This window comes from Brienomyrus brachyistius, chromosome 6, assembly GCF_023856365.1.
Source record: "Brienomyrus brachyistius isolate T26 chromosome 6, BBRACH_0.4, whole genome shotgun sequence".
NCBI lineage: Eukaryota > Metazoa > Chordata > Actinopteri > Osteoglossiformes > Mormyridae > Brienomyrus > Brienomyrus brachyistius.
In genome coordinates, this window is record NC_064538.1 from 22,793,996 (window position 1) to 22,814,021 (window position 20,026).

The window sequence follows — 20,026 nt, forward strand, 5'->3', positions numbered from 1 at the left end:
CGAGCAGTTTCGGATGAGTAGCCAACCGTATCACTTTGGGGAGCGCATTCGTGGTAGAGGACGGAGTTAAATGGGGGGGTCAACGATCCTGAATCAAAGCCCACTTCAGAGCTAGATGGAGACTGAGAGACGACAAGTAACTACCTACATAAACAGCAGATACAGACATGCTATGCCAAAAATACAATGCTTTCGGATAACAGAGCTGGCTAAACTCACCACAGCAAAAATTCTGGAACAATTTACAAACGTACACACCCTTACACATGTCCAGTTCTCCTAAAGGCATACATTTGGTGCGGTTAAGGGAAAAAGGATTAATCAATGTCCCTCGATATGCCGAGGGTTACTGGGACAGAGGCTGAACTTGCTGCACCTCTGGCCTCCCCCTCCTGGCAGCCGCACGTCAGCTCGGCCTCTCCCACCGCCACCATATGCCGTTAGCATCTCGTTAGCATCTGCGGTAATTAAACAGACAGCTGCTAACAAGCAGGAACACGCATATTTCATTCCCAGGGACCCTCTGATAGCACGCTTGTCTTTGAAATTACCTTTAATTTGAGATTCTGGCTTCATTAGGGCACATTTGCACACATGTCCATGAAAGAGTGCAGGAGCGAGGAGCTAACCAGCCGAACGTCACACCCAGAGTGGCTAATGACCGTGGGGGAGACAACATGTGAAAATAACGCGCTGGCTGCAGCCCTCGGCACCACTCTGACGCCTGCTTTACATTTCCACCACTTCCCTTTAAGAAATAAAAATGCTGTAATGTCAGATGGCCTGCGTGGTCTGTCTGGGTCACTAGCCCACTAATATGTAAAGACAGAACAAAGAGGCAAGGACAATTTCAAAAATAAAGGGGGGGGGGGGGGGCAATTCCATTTACCAGTAGTGCTTGAACAAGACACTAAAGTAGCTAGCGGAAATCAGAGTTAATTAGCGCTAAACTGACATCCAGAGGGCCCAATAGCCTGGACCCCAATCCGCCAAAGGAGCCCTAAACACAATGATGGCACACTGCGCAAATGAGGCTCTCATTTTCCCTAAGCCTTAAGCAAGGCGCCATCTAGAGGCAGGAGGACACACTGGGCTTCTCCAGGCCCCTGCACACTGACACACACGCCGCCTCGGCCAGGAGACCCCCTCCATGGACCTGACTTTTATCATGATTATCGTGATTATACAGGCTGCAAATCCTCCAGATTCCCCACAAAGCACTAGGACCCCCCCCTTGCTCCAAAACTGAAGATATCCTCTCCTGAAAGCAGACATGCAGCTGAAGGAGCTCCCGCTGAAATGATGGTAGCTGGAGTTGTCCAGTCACACACTTTGAACTAGAGAGAAGTGAAATAACTCATGAAAAAAATTTACCTACACAGAAATGTTCTAAGGTGGGTCTAAGCAACTAGAGGTGGGCGGAAAAAGATATCTGATTGGTTGGTCCTGACTCCTATAGTTGCTTGGACCCACCTCCTCTACAATCTGATTGGTTATGTCTCTGAAGGAATCATTCTGCCCTCAATTTTTTTGGGTGAGTAAAACTCCCATGAACAGTGAAAACAGGAAAAGTACGGGGTGCAATTGGGGAACCGGCAAGCAAACAAAGAAAAAACACATTTGATACTAACTTTAAAGCTGAACGTCCAAATCTGAAGGAAGGAAGGAAAGTGGCGAGTGCTGCCAGGGCAAGAGGACAGCGGACACAGCGGAGGGTGCAGGTCTGGGGACTGCTGGTCAGATACATACCTTCAAGAACTTGTAGAGCAGGAAAGTGAACCAGTTTGTCAGCATCTTCTCAGCCACCGACTCAGTTCTAGGAGAGACGAAAGAGAGCCATGGAATTAACATCAGGAGAGACACAATCTGGTTGATGTGACAGCGGGGAACCATCTACGCCGGGAAAATGGCACATGTCACCTGACCTGACCTGTTTACTACACAGTCAGAAGACTCGCTCACTTCCTTAAATAAATAAATAAAAATCGTAAACATCCCGGAACACATGACCAATCTTCATTAAAAGGAGGCAATTAGCATAATTAGGCAACTTCTCTCATTAATCATAAACCTGGTGCATAATAATGACCCACGAAAGGTCTAACTGAAAAGGAGTAATTAAAAGCCTCTGTAATTAACGGACGTTATTACTCCTAATTTGTTAACAACTCTGAGAAAACGCGCAAGTGAGGCTTGCTTAGGAAGAACTTAGGGGAGCAGTTTGTTTTTCCTCTACTTTTTACCCTCCTCCCCCCCCAGCCACCTCTGCTGTTTAATTATACATGTAGAGAATCTGTTTACAAAGACCAAGGTGCATGGATATGAAGGAGGCCAGAGCCTTCATAATCTGTGGGGAAAGCTGGATGAAAGATTACCAGTGGGGGCCAGGAGGGTCTGCTCCCAGTGTGGGTCACCCTGTCTATTGTCCCGGCTCCAGTGACCTGCCGCCCTCACTTTTCTGTGGTTTACTTGGTGCTCGTAGGATACACCGTTCAGAGAACGAGCAGTGCCACCCTTAAGAAGCTGAGCTTCTGACTCAGAGGCTCTCTAAAAGTTTCTGCTGTTGAATCTTCAAAATGGATAAGTAATTTGGTATGTCTTGCTTCTGGCGTTACACAAACACATCACAAGGCGATGAGGTACAAATGATAAGTGGAGCTGTATCTTCTATTAAAAAATTATAACCATGAAATGTACACACAGTAAAATCACATGTGATAAAGACAGGTAATGGTGACACCGGATCTGTACTGGTTTACTTTATCAGTATAGGGTGCAGAAATTTGTTTGCCTAGAACCATGGGGCCAAAAAAGAAACAAAATGAAAGGTTGAGAGCAAGAAGTTCCACAAAGCCACTGAGCATTTTGGGAACAGTTTTATTCAATGGGAGTAATCTAATATAGAGTGAGGGAGGGGGCAATTTCCCAATACAATCCCTGGGCTGCATTAGTGCTGGCAGGACCCAGCTGCTTCCAGACTGGGGCACCTCCTGTTGCCACTCAGATGAATTACAACCCACCTTTGCCAGCACTGACCCTAGACCGGCTGGCTTGTGTTTGTGTGTGTGTGCATCCCTGCAGTCCGTTAAGAAAGCAAAAGTAAGCTGCAAAATGAAAAATGGAGAGCATCAAACCCCTCTGCTCCCAGTGATCCACGGAGCTCACCGACGCAGGAGCAGCTTGGGGTGGTTCTTGCTCTCCAGGTTCTTGTCGATGAGGTCGGAGAGCAGCTGCTTGAGGACGCCCGTGGCGTACTCCATCTCCCCCTGCAGGGCGGTCATGATCAGCGAGGCCACGTTGCCGCGGTCACGCATGGAGAAGGAGCGCTGCGCCTCCAGGGTGCGGATGAAGGTCAGCAGGAAGTGCTTCTTGTTGAGGAGCTGCCCGAACAGGGTGAGGGCCTTCTCCACGTTGGCGGGCACCTGGGAGTAAGGACAGCAGGGGGGGCGGGGGATGACATAATGTACTGAACAGTAGGTAAAAAACACGGGTTTGAGTGCCATCTACTACACAGAGCCTACGCGGAGCTTTTCTGCATTTAGCCCGTGAGCAATGGTACCTAGCTGAGCATGTTCAATACAGCTTTACAACTGAGAAAGGAACTCTGACAACCAAACAGAGGTAAAACAAAGAACATACTGCACATATCAATCAGTCAAATCAGCCAGTGAGTCACAGCCGTGTGGGTTTGTTATTCATAAATCAATACAGCAGCATCGAGCAATAGAGAGACTAGGAGCTCAATCAGAACTCCGGCCCAGGAAGGGAGAGAGGCCAATGGAGACAGAAAGGAAGACCAGTGCAGCTAGACCCCCCCCCCGGAGGAGAGAGCCATGAACCTCATATATGTGGCTCAGTGGGCTAAGCCTGTGTGCCTATAATCAGAAGGTCGCAGGTTCAAACCCAGCCTCAGCCTGTGGGTCCTTGAGCAAGGCCCTTAACTCCCAGCTCCCTGGGCGCCGCTACAGGTGGCAGCCCTTCGCGGTCAACTTACTCTATGAAAAAAAGAGGAAGTTGTGGGAGGCGTAAAGACAATTTCCCTACGGGGACAATAAAAATATCGATTATTATTATATTTACGGAGCTGGGGGGGGGCACAACCCACTTGTGCCACAGGCTGGCACCTGTCACTTTCAATCAGGCCCAGAGTCCGACATTTCATCCTTGATCTAAAACCAGCTTCACTGGCAAAGAAGATAGCAGAAGGCCAGGCAAAGGGACAAGGCCATTCCAGAGACCTGCAGTTCCACCAAAACTCCCCCTCCCTCGAGTTACTTGTAAACACAAGCATAAATTCAATGCTCCAGTCACATAGGCATTCAACCGTCATATTCCATAACTTACACCCCCCCCACCACCCCCATTTTTCAACTACATGGCTTAATAAAGTGCTTCAATTTTCATTGCGGAGCAAAATGAAATTTGCGTGGCCCCCGGGGAGCAACGGGTTGCTTTAGGGAGAAGGGATCTGGCAGGAGAGATGCGGAGCTGAACAGCGCGGTGCAGCCTTTCCATTACGCTGCGACGCAAGGGGAAATTCAATAAGAGACACACCCCCAACACAACCACAAATATATAATCAGCTGCTCTTCATGCCTGCCTCAGATTATACAGAGGTGCGGCGCCTCATAGAGAGGCCACTTTCAGGGGCTCGGTGCCTCAGAGACAAACTGCATTTGGGGGCTCGGTGACTCACAGATGGGCCACTTTCAGAGGCTCGGTGCCTCAGACATAGCTCACTTTTGGGGGCTCAGTGCCTCAGAGACAGGCCGCTTTTGGGTGCTCAGTGCCTCAGAGATGGGCCACTATCGGGGCTCACCATTTCAGATATCGGCCGCGTTCAGGGGCTTACCATTTCAGATATGGCTCAGTTTTGGGGCTTACCATTTCAGATATGGCTCAGTTTTGGGGCACAGCTCCTCTGAAATGGGCTGCTTACGGCGACATAGATCAGGGGTTTGGTGCCTCAGAGAAAGGGTGCTTACGAAGGCACAGAGACGGACCAATTTTGGGGGCTCTGTGCTTTTGAGACAGACTGCATTTGGAGGGCTTGGTGCCTCACAGATGGCACTGACAGTGCCTGACACTTTCAGGGGGCTTGGTGCCTCACAGATGGGCCACTTTCAGGGGCTTGGTGCCTCACAGATGGGCCACTTTCAGGGGCTTGGTGCCTCAGAGATGGGCCACTTTCAGGGGCTTGGTTCCTCACAGATGGGCCGCTTTCCGGTACTTGGTGCCTCAGACACAGGCCACTTTTGGGGACTCGGTGCCTCAGAGACAGACTGCATTTGGGGGCTTGGTGCCTCACCGATGGCACTGACAGTGCCTCACACTTTCAGGGGGCTTGGTGCCTCACAGATGGGCCACTTTCAGGGGCTTGGTGCCTCAGAGATGGGCCACTTTCAGGGGCTTGGTACCTCACAGATGGGCCGCTTTCCGGTACTTGGTGCCTCAGACACAGGCCACTTTTGGGGACTTGGTGCTGCAGAGATGGGCCGCATTTATAGGCCAGGCATCGTAGAGACAGGGTACTTTTAGATACCTCACTGATCCCTCTGCTCCACATTTCTCAGTGATGCATTATACATTTGGGCTGCAAAACATTCTCCCTCCACATGCATGCAAAGTCAGAGGCAGACTGAGGCAGGCAGAGCAGTGTCAGCATGGAGCCCCGCCCGCCCTTAGGGGTAGACCGGAGAAGCGGTGCCGACAGTGTACTGACCCGTACCTCCATCTCCTTGAGCACGGGGTGGTCCTCGATGCCAGGGAAGAGCACTCGCATGGCGTAGGTGCGATAGTCCAGGAAGGGGATGCCGGCCCCATCCAGCTCCTGGGTCAGCTCGTGGATATCAGTCTGTAGCTCTGCGAAGGCTGGAGAACACGAGAGAGATGCAGAGAGACGGGCGTCAGCCACAGGTAGGGAGAAGCGAGGAGTGTGCAGCACCTCCCTCTGCACCACCCTGCCAAGGAGGAACAGAAGTAAGTGAACAGATCAGGGGAGCACAGGAAGGATTTTCTCCCATGTGAGCAGACTACAAAGCCTTCATACGTGTCCACAGGACTGTGGTGCTGATAACAGCTGTGTCAGCTGTCGATATTTACCCGACACTTACCTGGTCTGTGAAGAACCACACCTGATCTGAAGCAGATAGTAACTCCTCAGGTAGGACAGAAAACCAAACCTGCTGGATATTGGCTCTCCAGGATCAGGGTTAATATTTCTATAGCTGATCCTGGTTTATATATGCTGTCTGTCCATTAGCCCCAGTGCTACTAGTGTTACATTATTACTACAGCTACAAACAATACAACTTGCATCAATATAGGGTTAAGAACACATTATGCTGCAAAGAACCGTTGTCAGTCTTAATATCCTTACATTCGGTTTACATGACCTATTGTCAAATACCATGTCGCATCAAGCTTGGAGCCTATAAGGATGTATGTGTCTTACACAACATGCATAAACACACACACTAAAGCCAGTTTAGGGACACCAATTCTCCCTATTGCACGTTCAACTGTGGGAGCAAACTGGTGTGTGTAGAGGAGACCCACGTGGGCTGAGGAGCATGTGCATATGGCACACACACCAAGTCAAGAGCAGGAATCACAGGCACATCTCGCGAGCTGTGAGGCTACAGCAACACCCAGCATGCATCTGTGCTAGGCAACAATATAATAATTAATGCGACAACATGCTAAAATACCAAACAATATTGGGGGATGATTAGAGAAACCAGTAGCTTCTACAGGAAGAGCATGTAAGGCTGAATGAAAGCTCAGCACCCACCCACATCACAATTAACAAAAATAGATGAATATATAGGAAAGCAGGTCAATAAAATAAGAAGGTGCCTGATGGAATTAATGAGACAGAAGCAAGCGGAAGAAGTTGAGATGGATGTAGAAAAATGCTTATGCCAAAGAGCCAAATGCCTGACAGAAACCAAGAGGAAAATCAGGAGTGTTTTTTTGTCAAAGGGATTGCAGGTTAAGCACACGGGGAGTGGTGAGTGAGTTACTGGGTGTGAGCCAGACAGCCTAAAGGGACTGGGCAGAGTTTGCAGAGACAGGCGCTTCCCAGCTCGCCCCTGAGTGGGAGCAGAGCGGCCTGCTGCTTATCTACCATCTTTAATTACCAATCGAGGACGCTGTTCTGACACAGGCAGTCTCTCTGGCTTTTGTTTCATGGGGAAAAAGAGAGCGAGAGAGAGAAAGAGAGAGGGACAGAGGTGGTTCCCTTTTTAGAACAGTTCATAAAGAGGGAAAGTTAATTAATTGCATGAACGATTAACTAATAATGGGGTTTGCACGTTTCATGCGTAATTTCCTCCAGCTGCTGGGGACCGGGGTACTCAGCTTGCGGTTCCCACTTCTCTGGGGCCCTGTGCAGACGGCCCGCCTTGCCGAGGACAGGCAGACTTAGCCTGGTCTCGGCTGCTTGGGATGGCCGTAGCTCATGGGCCAGACGAGAAATTTAAACTGCACTCAGTTACACAGTGCTGGGATTGGCTGTGTTTGTGGGTCCCCAGCCTGGGCCCCCCTGGTGGTGACAGGCTCTAAAGGCCTGGATCGGCCCACCCCCCTCCAAAGCACATGCTGCACAGCTGCCCCCCCCGTGCACCTCGCTTGCTGGGGGGGGTCCTTCACAACTCAGAATGGCAGGAATCTCCCTTTAGCCCAACCCCCACCCCAGGAGCTAATTGCTTCACACATCATCTGAAATGAGTGTTATGAAAAGGCACGCGAGAGGCTGATTATCATGTACTTAGACTTCCCTGCATATTTGTGAGTACACAAGCTTAATCCATAATGCCAGTAAATCACCGCAGATGTGGAAGCCTGCCAACACACCGACTAAACTGATAACCGCGTAACGACAAAACATTTAGATTAAACGCCTCTCTGCATATCCTGGCAAATCTGAACTGCCCCCCCCCCCCCAACCCCAAAAAAAAAAAGTCTCTATAATCCATGCATGAACCCGGTGACAGACCGTGCCTTCTGCAAGAAACCGACAAGGTTGTGACCAGCCACCCGTCCCCACTACCCTGCCCCCCCCACCTCGGCATGGCCCCTCCCTGGACTGGGCCCACAGCCGGGTGCTGCATCAATCGGAGCTGCCAAATACCCATTCTTAAAGGGCAGCTCAGGAACAGGTGCTCTGCTGCAGGACTGCGGTCTGTTGGTGCTTTTTTTAAGCCCCCCCCAAGCAGATTTTATGTCAGACTTCCAGCAGATTTGCTCTTGCTTGTCATTGAGATGAATAGACACTGAGCAACACGCATGCTGCTTCTCTCTCTCTGTCTCTCTCTCTCACACACACTCACACAGGTTGGTAATTACATATTTGTGGCGACTCTCCATTCATTTCTATCGGGAAAACTCTAATCCCAACACTACGACCTTAACCCCTACCCAGCCCTAACCTTAACCATAAGTAACCCAACTAAATACAAGACATTTGGCATCTTTAGGTTTTTGATTGCAGTCACTGATTTTTATTGAGTTTCTCCTTGTGGGGACTGAAAAAATGTCTCCACAATGAAATTATTAGAAACACACACACACACACATGCTCAAACACACACACACACACACACACACACACACACACACACACACACACACACACACACACGCTCAAACACACACACTCACATACAAACACACACAGCACAACATGTTCTAGTCAGTCTTTGATGATGTTTAGTGCTGGCCTGCACCCACCAAGAGGAAAGCAGGAGGTAAAAGAATGACTGAGTGCTCATCAGGATGGGGAATAGTGGTGGATGAGCAGAATGTGGGAGATAAGGGTGGGGGGCAGCATCAGACATCACTCGGGGTGGGGGGGGGGAGGCAGAGAGAGGATGGCTTAGAGCTTTAAAGAGAAAAAGATTAGATAAAAGGACCGGAAGAGATAAAGTGAAAAGGGGAAAAGAAAAAAGTCGCACCTTCCTTGCACTCCAGCGCCACCCGGGACTCCAGGTTGTCCATCTGCAGCTGCAGGCGCTTGAGCGTGCGGTCGGCGTCGCGCGACTTGCGCTTGTAGGCGATGAGCACGGCGATGATGATCAGCAGCAGCAGGCCGCCACCGCCGCCGATGCCGATGATGGCAGGCAGCGTCAGCAGGCTGTCTGAGTAGATCTGCAAGGTGCCGGGCGAATACTCGAACCCTCCCGCTCTAATCTGTGGCCGGACGAGACAGGGAAGCCAGGTCAGGGGATTCATTCATCCACCTCCGGCCTGCAGCAGAAGCCTGACCATCTTCTTCATAGACTAGAAACAGACTCGTCTGAGCATTGATTTCAGGCACCACCTAAATGCAGGTCAGCCCAAGGCACCTGGCTGAGGTCTCCATTTAGGGAACCACTAACATACATGCAGCTAAAGGTACCAAGGCACCTCTCCAGTCACCCCCCCCAGTCACCATGACCACGGTACACAGCACCATAAGGGACCAGCACCATGGAGTTTCTCCATATGTAGGTTACTTCAGAGGCAGGGAGACAAACATCTGTGGCCTTCTTTTAAAGGGTGTCTCACAGCTAGAGAGAATGCAGACAGCTGGGAAATGCAAGGAGACAGTTCTATTTTAATACGCCTGATAGATGAACAAAACAGACCCCCACAGGTAGGAAACCTACGCTACACACATTCCGTATCAGATGTATTAAAGAAAAACCTGAATTCTGAACGTATTTATGTGTAGCCAAATTCCACAGATAAAAATGGACACTGATCCACTCATTTTGCAAAGCAGTTCCCTTCACTATTGCAGTTCGCAGGCCAAAGCGAGGAGGGTCATACTCACTGTGACTTTGTGCTGACCCGTGAGGTTGGGCCACTCGCAGAGGAGCTGCGTGTCGGACAGAGTCAAGACGCAGGGGGTATCGCCGATCAGCACCGTGTAGTTCAGCCGCGAGTTCCCAGGCACCGGGGGAATCAAGTTCCGGCCCTTTAACGCAGGAAGGTGAAATATGCGAGTCACACATACGCAAGCAAGCCAAATTTAACACATAATAACATTGCGAAGAATGCTTTTTTGATTTGTCATCTTGCCAAAACTTATTGTTCGGAAATATTTCCGTAAGCAAAATTTATGTAGGCAATAGCACTGTGCTGTGACAGTGGACATATAATATAATCCTGCTGTGTTCACATGTTCACTATGAGAGTAAGTGAGTGAGTGAGAGAGAGACAGAGAGAGAGAGAGAGAGAGAGATGGAGGGGGCGATTGCAGCAAGCTACCCCCCACCTGATACACCATCGCAAATTCTGACAGGATTTACACTTTCAATATCCCCTCACATCAGCCTTCGTCTGGGGGAGGGAGCAAATGCTTTATATGTGCATTTCTTAGCACCGGGCCACTCTTTTGCAGAAATGCCGCTGTACATGGTGTGGCCAAGAGATCCAATTAGATTGGTAAATAACCTCTGAAAACAGAAATCCTCCTCTAGAGCAGATAAATTTTACATAACCCACTTGGTTTAGTGATGAAAAATTAATTGCATAAAAAATGCAATGCATACATCGGGCACACTGCTGATTATTTAATGCAATTGACTTTTTTTTCCATTTTTACTAATGTGCGGGTTGTACAAGCAGAGTGGGATTTCAACATCGGAAAGGGTTTCTTTGAATTGTCATTAAGCGGTGGAATAATAGGAGAGCAGGGCCGTTAGGAGAGCAAATGCAAACAGCAGAATTTCAAAGGCTTAAAATGATCAGGAAAATAAAGAGCGGCAGTTGCATGTGAGACGTTTGTGTGCAAAACGGCACCAGGCTGCGGTTAATTCACTTAATTCTTTGTGTAGAATGCAGTCTCACTGCAGAGGAAGGGAGATTCATCAGGAATAACAAAACAGTCAGAGCTCCATGTCACGCAGCACTAGGGAGAATGCCAGCTCACCATCACAGCTGCACAGACACCACTATAATCTCCAACAAGCTACTTAACATACAGCTCCAAATGCTATGCGGGGCACAGAGTGTGGAGGTGTCTACCTTCAGGATGAGTGGAGAGCTTGGTTTGAGCTCCAGGACACCAGTGGGGCTCAGAGGCTCAAAGACGGGGTCGGGGTAGTAGCTAAAGGTCTCGTTGACCACCAGCACCGACTGCACGTTGTCCATGTAGAAGCCGATCTCGTCGGGCCTGCTTCCGAGCTCCGAAAAGCCTTTCTCCGAGGCTGCCACAGAAGGTGCTGGGCAGACCATCACTGTGTTGTTGTGGACCTTGCAGAGCTACAGAAGGAAGAGCCAACAAATGCGGGCACTCAGTGTTCCAATCGCAGTCAAATGAAGCCCCCTTTCAACTCACAGCAGTCACGTGCAATTGTCAACCTGCTTCGAAGACCAGTTCTTCACTGGTCTGTTGACTAAAAGCACAACCAGAACTGGAAGCCCAAAAGTTTCATGCATCTTGAAAGACGGCAAGCACGTGCAGCACCTCCGTTTAAGCGAAGCCCTTCTCTACAATCACCTTTCCTGTCTTTACGATGTAACCGATCAACCCATTTCTGCACTTCCCAGAAACCCCTCCCATCCATTTCTCACAACATAAAGTCATCTACAGGAAGCAATTCACAGCATTTCCCTGACTTGAAGCAGGTGCCGGAATGAATCCTGATTTGCTCAATCTACATGCATGCAATTTCTGTAATAAATGGCAACGCAGACTGTGCCGGCTTCCTCTAAATTCCTAAATGCCAAGTAGAAAGTCTCTTGATAAGGTTGGAAAAATAACCTTAGAAAAATAACATTCCTTTCAAGCATCATGGTGCTGCATGTGTCTGCTTTTTAGGATGAACAGCTGTAAGCGAATAAGGTATATCTAAAAAAAGAGCAGTCTGGCAGTATTTTTCTTTGCAGTTGGAATTCCCAAGGCAAAACATGAAATACGTACAAAACAGAAATTGTTCTCGCTTTAACATTATACCCCAGGTGTAACCTGGCAGAAAGGTTAATAGGGCCCTCAGGTTCCAGGTACCGAGGGAGTTTCTGTGGCTATAGTTTATCGCCGGCTGACATTTAAAAGGTTAACCTGGTGCAGTGGGGGGTGGGGGGGTCCTTTGGTACTCACGTGAAAAGACTCGGCAGAACCGAACTTGGCACGGATCTTAGGCTCCCGAATGGTGGCCAGGTTTGTGCCGCTGATGGTCAGCAGGGTGCCTCCACTAAAGGTGGGGGGTGGAGGGCGAGAGAGGGTGGGGGCGAGGAGGAGAACGGTTTCAACAATCTGCCGGGACAAAACCGCCACAGACACACCAAGGCTGGCTTTGGCTGAGACAGGCCCAGCTGGCACCAAAACCAGTTTAGACGTTTCGAACCATTTGCGTTTGGTTACCTAGCGGATGGGGACGCGCTCCCGAAACACAGAACAATCTGGTCAGCACTTTCATATAGCTGGATGCCAATCACCTTCCTCAAGGATACAACAGTACTGTCCTTCATAGAACTTAAACCTTACGGTTAGAATTTCCTGAAATGCATAAAGTAAACCTGCCCCGTGCCCTAAAACTTGCTTATTACTCACACAGCCCATGCAATTTTGAGGGGAGGAGACAGACAACACAGACCATAATCAATGAGAATGATAATCAGTTCTCCATTACTGTCCCCCCAGCTAGAGTCCATTTTACTGCATACCTGGGCAGCTCTGGGAAACATCTGAAGTCAGTCCATTTTATGGGCTCCTCCTGCAGTTAATGTTATTTATGTGGAGTCCCAACACCTAGGGGGTTTTTTTTTGCTCTAAAAGCCCTTTTAACTCAGGTAACGCTTCAGGGAATAACCAACGTGATTTTCAGAACAGATTTGCTTCCGTACGTGTGGAGACTATCTGCATGCATCTTGTTTCCTTCAACAACAAGGTTCCTCTGGGGCTTCTCGGAGCGCTTACCAAACCTGCTTTCTTATTTATTCTTCCACTCTAACGCGTCGGGAAAATAAACTGACGGGAAGGACAAAGGACAGTACTGTGGGCTCTCCGCGGCAGCTGATTTCCTCTTGCTGTTTCGCAGAAACGTTTAAAAACAGCCATTTCAATGGCCCTCGACCACCTTCACAAAAATACAGAATCGATGTTGGTACAAGGACATTCAGATTAATATTTGTGTCCTTGCAATCATGTCATGGAACAAATACAGCAATGCTGAACATCCATCCACATAGATGCTGCATAAAAGAAAATATATCCAGTCCTGAGTAACACAAACTCTAAAACATTTCTGATATTGTTATTCTACCATCGCATAGCTGAGATAAACGTTACAAAGAATGTTCTGCTTGGGCTCTTGGCTACACAGGAGGCTGAGAGCAATCAACAGGTACTAAGTAGACAGGAAACCATGCCCATTGAACACCAACAGCAGCATAATACCCCCATCTGAAGAGCACCTCCAAGCTGGGTTGACATGCTCCTCCGCTGGGTTGGTTAAACGATGACAGAGCGACTCTGTCGGAGGAGCTACTGACTTAGGAAGGCCGTGGGAGTGGGTGGCCAGGACGAGAGAGGCAGTAAGCCCAGGTTTAAACCAGGTTGATTGTTTCCTCTGCCACAGTCAGCACAGGGAAAGGCTCCGCGTATTTTAAGGAAGCCGGGCAGATATTCTGAGAGAGAATCAGAAGGCAAACTGTCTGTCATTTCCCATTCCATGCCTAATAGTAAGCAGTGTCACCTCCATCAGGAGATTCTTCATTTGGATGGTCACAGGTTGTGAAAGGGACTGCAAGCTTGTGGGAGTTTTACTTACACAAAAATGTCCTGAGGGCCGTAAGAACAATGATTGGTTCAGAAAGATAACCAGACTGTAGAGGAGGTGGGTCCAAGCAACTAGAGAAGGCATAACCAATACATCTGATTGGTTTGTCCCGCCTCCTCTATAATGTGATTGGTTATCTCTCTGAACCAATCATTTTTCCTTCTGCCCATGGAACATTTTAGCGAAAATAAATCTCCCAAGAGAGACTGTGTGCGTCCCTGCAAACACTCTGGAGCACCTCTTGTTTCTCAGAGATGGACATGAACCACTTGACTTACAAGGTGCCTGAAGTCTTCGCAGGTCTAAGCTTTTCTCTCCTATAAAGGCTGCACCCTGTGAGCACAGACACCCGCAAGCAGAGGAGCAACTTCAGCGTCTGTCATCAGCTACGCCTTGGGCTTCTGAGAAAATCCTGCCCTGTCGTTGGCCAGAGACGCATGAGATTCCTGCCACTTAAACACTGCCTCGTTTATAGGGTTGTTATGAAAAATTGATAGGAATCGAAAATCCAGTCCACGTGTTTATAATACAGCATCATCGATTCAAAGCCACCAATTCGGCTCAAATTTAGAAGGACACCGATAAACATGCTACAAATCGATACCTCACTATCGCTGCGTGATTTTTTCATGCCAAGATCAAATGATCAACTTCAGGTACCTAGAGTTTTGGATGATTTTTGCAGTGCAAAACACTTGCCTTGAAAACATTTAGAATGTCTTTACTTCAGAAGTAGGACACGTTAAATCAATCTAAATCATATCAAATCAGAGCTGAATCAAACAATATCACATTTCTATTGAATTGTATTGAAGCATCGCTGAATCTTAGTTAACTGAATCGCTACTGAAACACTACAGGGTGTCTTCTTGGACATACCTGCATCCTGGATTTATCAAGTCCCCCTTTCTCGCTTTCCATTCATTCTGTATTTCCCCCTCACACATAATACAAATCACAGCTAGCACATGACACACATCTTATTTTATTTTCTAACAGATAACATATGTGTTTCAGCATTTTATTAAGGCATTCCAAGCTGATTGCTGCATTGATCTCTTAAACCCTTTTCACATTTCAAAAACATATTTACTGTACCCATACTAACCGCATACTGTAGCAGTCAGTATTAACACAACATTGAAGTTGATAGGTTTAAAATTAGAAATGTCACCTGGCGATGCTCCAATCCGGGTCAATTTTAAGTATGGTCGGGTCCTCGGTGTAGTTGAACTTGACCTCTGGGTTACGCAGCTCAGCCCAGTTGATGTCCACCATGACTGGCGCCCCACCAGGACTCTGACCGGCGGGTGTCAGACACACAATCTCTTTGGTGTTCCTCCTAGGAAGATGCGATGGGGGAGGCGTGACACAACTTCAGACGTATGGGAACTTCTGTAACATCGGTCACGTTTCCCATAATACACTTCTGCCTATCTCCGCCCCCATGGACCCAGTCTGGGTGTGTTGCTGTGCTCCCATAGGTTCCTTTCCTTTTGGGCCACACCTTCTGGGCAAGCATGTGCTTCACTACCCACCAAAGACCAAAGGCACAAGATAAACTGCCTGCATGTGCACAGGCTGTGTTACTGAAGCCATTTACTCCCAGAACATTTCTGTGTCCTACTCACCGTATTTACCATAATACTCAAAGCTCCTTTTCTAATAGCCGGAAAGGCCAAAGCAAACCACGCCTGCCCAACTAATGTACATGCATTGACATGGAGGCTGCATGTGTAAAGCCCAGGGTGTCCTGTTCTTGTAACACTCACAGATAAGCACACCTTGATGTAATATGTGTCTATGAAATGACCGTTGTTTCTCCAGCAGGGAGAAACGTAAATGCCACCTCTCCCAGGTTTTTCACGGCAGATGTGCATGCCTAGCGCTGACGGGCTTCACTCTCATCGTTGCCATGGGAACCCCCTTCCATAACACTCGTCGTAGAGCGACTCTCTGAAGACGGCACATATTTTGACAAGGCGTTTGTCTCAGGCACAAAGGACAAGGAGGAACAAGAGGAGAGTGGGGGGGAGAAAGCAGAATGGGGATATGTTGCCAAATTACTGTTAAGGCAGAATATTAGAAATATATAAGTGAATATATTGAAATTAATGCCACCAGAGGTACACTTGGAAAGGATGGTCGTGAAGGAAATACATGGTAATGGGAAGAAACCACTGAAAAAACAACGGCGTCATAGCAAAGTCAGTCACTCACGTATCAAACATGAGAGGGTCACCTCAGATAAGCCTAACCACAAAGCCCAGCAAACCTGACCAGAACCCATTAAACCTCACCAGTAGATTAGCTTTCATTGCAACAATGACAGACGCTTTTATTCCTCAGTAGTAAGGCAGATTTTTTATGTTTTAAATCCCTGCTTACTAAATGGGCAAACATTGTGGATTTCCATTAACATCAAAAGAATGCATCAGTGTTTTACGTATAGAGGCCCAAAACAAAGACGTTTCTCACACTAGAGTACTGGCTACTCTCCAGAAGGATACGAGCAAATACACATTATTCAGCGAGTGGGAGGGAGGCCTCGGCTTGCTTCCCTCCGCAAGAAATCCGGTGCTAGGCGACAGCACCGCAGTAATCTGCTCATATTCCCACAACAGGTGACAATGAGGTTGGGGGCAGAACGGAAGAGGGGCTAGGGCGATGGCAGCCTCGTGGTAGGGGGGGCGGAGTGGGCTGCAGGGGTTTAGGACGCAGCAACCTCACCTCTCAAAGTGGCAGGTGTTCAGGCCAATGTTAATGGACACAGCACTGCCAGCGTTAAGGTGGTTCCCTTCGATGGTGATCCTGGTGCCCCCTGAGAGAGGACCCTGGGAGGGCTGAACGCGGGAGAAGAACGGCGTCTGCAAGGAAGCCCAGCAAAGACGAGGGTTAAGACTCAGCTACATAAAGGTGCCCCGTAACTAGTGAAGCCAAAGAGAAACGCAGCTGCCTGTGCTACATAAAACACTCGTGCTTTTTCTCTGCATAGACACTGGGTGCTTCTCAATATGCGTGCTTGACCGTACTTGGGTCCTGGTGTCCCCATTTTACGTCATCTTCCATTGCCACAGACCAGTTCCAATACTCAAGAACAGAAGTATAGAGGACAGTAAAAGTCACTGGATCTTGGTCTTGCCCCGCCCAAAATATCAAAAATACATTGGTTGCATCTTCGCCAAACAAGACCAATCCCATAATTCACTGCTCTGAAAGTTCGTTCTCAGGAGGCAACTTAGCAAGATCGGTCTCACCAAGACCATAAGTACAACCCTTGTGTTCTTGTTATTGAGAAACTCCCATTGACTCTTTGGCCTAAACCCTACAATGATGACTATTCTTTAATGGGTTTTACTTAACTTTGAGCCGGAATGGCTGACAAATATGATCTTCAGCTTCAGCCCTTGCATGAATGACAAAAGCAAATGTTGCCTTTGCAAGGATTCAGCTGCAAGCAAGCATTTACTTCATATATTAAACTGCTTGTAAGAGCTGTATGAATTTGACACTTAATTTAAGTTATCCATGAGTTTGCAGTTTTAAAGTTACAATAAAGTAGCTATTACATTACTTTCTGCCTGGTTTTCATATTAAAGAAGCCCCAGATTTCATCACCTCAAAGCAGCTCTTTACAGCCTTAAAGATCTACCTTGCGGTATTTTACTTAATCAGCATCAGGCCTGGAAGTCGACCAAAATCATTCTGGGTGCTACTTGCTCTGCCATTAAATCCTGTGGAAAGATACTTAACCAGGGGCTTTGGAGTAAGGACATCCAAGAGTGTGGCTGACAGATGCTGCGTAAGCACTTTCCGCACAAAGTGTCTGCTGTCTAAATGGCGTAAATGCGAGAGCTCGGTCCCAGCCCCGACGTTACCACAAAGGTGAAGCTCCGGGGGGAGACGGCTCGGTACTCAGGCTGGCAGTCTCGCACGCACACCTCCACCGGTGCCTCGTGGACCCGGTAACCTGTGGCATCAGCCAGCTGGCACACAATCCTGAGGGGGGGGGAAGGGTCGCATGAACGTGTTGTGGGAACGAGCAGCAGTGTTAAAGAAGACCCCCTCCCAGCTGACCTCCGCGATCAGTGCCTACCCCACGGCTGCAGCTACGGAAGCACCTATTCTGTGATTAATTGGACATGCCTGGATGTTCTCCTCTCGTACACCATGACTTATCACCGGCCTGCTTGGAGAGAGGTGATGCTAAACGCTGCTCCAGGTCCTCAGCCCCTGAGACAGCAGATCTCCTTATGTAGGTTATGTGATTTCATTCCTCCTGCTGAATCTCCGACACTGTCCCACAGTTTACTGGTTTAAACCCGAATGCAAAGGATTCATCCTGAGTGCCCCATCACTCGTGTGTGTGTGTGTGTGTGTGTGAGCGGGTATACCTATCCTTATGGGGACACAATATCCCCATAACGTGATAAATATCTGTTTTTTTAAAACTCTATTTTAGAAAAATCAGTGACTACTAGGAAAAAGTTTAAAATGCAAAAATCTATTGTATTTTGCTTGGTTACTTATGGTTATGGTTAGGGCAGGGTGGGGGTTAAGGTTGTCATAGTTAGCGTTAGCATTTTTCCCATAGAAGTGAATGAGCGGGCCCCATAAGGATAGGTATACCCTACATGTGTGTGTGTGTGTGTGTGTGTGTGTGTGTGTGTGTGCATGTGTGTTAGGCAAAAAAAAAACAGGTCAGAGTCTGCAAATCAGGAAGATGCCATTTTTATGAGGACATCTGAATGGCAAAAAAGCTGGGAAAACAATAATTATGTCTGTGAAACAACACAGAGGCGAAAGGAGGCTTCAGTGTATCCTGCATGCCAGCACAAGTACATGGTGAACGCAACCGGGGATCCTGATATTTGCACAGGTTCACCAGGATACATTTCATCGAAACAGCGTGACTTACAGCTCTGCCTGCTCTGACTGGGGTGAGTGGCCTGTACTCCCAGGGCCGTCTGGGTGTTACGTGGACAGGAATAACCACAGGCCACCCCATCCCAGTCACTTCCAGCAGGCTTATCTGTGAGACACACAGCAGATGGTACCAGGGCCCACCTCAGCATTCCTCTCACCCCCGTTATCCCAAAGTCAGATGAAAATGTAGAAAAGATGCAGGAGCTCAGAGATCCAAGAGATGAGGACAGACAAAGGAGGAGGGAGATCAACGGGCGGGGACTCACTGCTCGGCCCGGATGTACTCGTCCTCTATGGGGTGGCACAACACCTTGCCCAGCCGCACACCGGACTGGATGTCCCGGAACTGGAGGCCCAGGTTCTCGCCGGTGATGGTGAGCCTGGTGCCCCCCTGCCTCGGGCCAGTCTCTGGGAAGAGCTGCAACACAAACGCGTTGGGGATTGGAGGAATAAACCGACACACAGTGAACGACGCGCAGCAGAGGAGCCCGCAGGACGAGCGGGGCGGAATAACACAGCAGAGAAGCACGTTCCTCATATGTCACACAGACAGACGGCATCCTGCTCTCCTGCTCCCTGTAGATGCCAGCTAACAGCCACATATGGGGAATACAAATTGGACACGGACGAGCGGCCCTACCCTGCATCCCATGTCCCTCCCTCGGAGACAGGCCCCGGATCCAGACGCTTCCACATTAATAGAGAAAAACGACCCCTCAGGATAGATAAAGAGAGACCGAACAGAGTAGCAGGCACCACCCCCCTCCCCTAATTGAAACTTATTACCCGAGCCACCACGCCGCACCCCCCACCGCCTCGGACACAGCGGCCTCTGGAATAATGCGATTTATTTAGCGGAATTACTCTGCGTAAGGCAGACAGGTGTGGCGTGACAAAACAAATAGCGTGAGTGATGCGCAGAGCCGCACGCAGCAGCAAACAACAATCATGGCATAATTATGGGTAATTTCATGGCCCAGCTACTCCCTCGCATCTGGGGGGCCCATTGATGTCCAGGAGACGACATGCCGTTCCCCCGGCTGCCTCAGCTCCCGTCTAATCGGCAGTGTGTCGCGGCTGTGGGGGTGGGGATACAGAATGACCGCACATTTTTGCAAGGCTTTCCAGAACCACGGATCCTGGCCCAGTCTCCCAGGGCTCGGGGCTCCCCGCTAAATGCTGTTTACAGAAGCACAGTGGGACAGCATGGCTGGACTGCGTCACTGTTTTCAGCAGTAAGCAGACCGAAGGCCACACATGGGCGCAGGGGAGCTGTGTGGCTCTCTTTCAGCATGGCGGCACATTTGCCTCACAGTACGGACAGTGTGCGG

The 20,026-nt window shown here is 48.8% G+C and overlaps 1 protein-coding gene across 1 annotated transcript in view; it reads right to left on the reverse strand.

Annotated features, from left to right (window-relative positions):
• Positions 1-20,026, reverse strand: part of LOC125745103 (plexin-A1-like) — a 149,178-nt gene that overhangs the window by 14,125 nt on the left and 115,027 nt on the right. Inside the window, 11 exon segments of the mRNA XM_049017601.1 lie at positions 1,750-1,816; positions 3,166-3,422; positions 5,729-5,871; positions 8,958-9,192; positions 9,818-9,961; positions 11,014-11,250; positions 12,089-12,182; positions 14,944-15,111; positions 16,500-16,636; positions 17,648-17,768; positions 18,962-19,113. Of these exon segments, the coding sequence (XP_048873558.1) occupies positions 1,750-1,816; positions 3,166-3,422; positions 5,729-5,871; positions 8,958-9,192; positions 9,818-9,961; positions 11,014-11,250; positions 12,089-12,182; positions 14,944-15,111; positions 16,500-16,636; positions 17,648-17,768; positions 18,962-19,113 (1,755 nt within the window).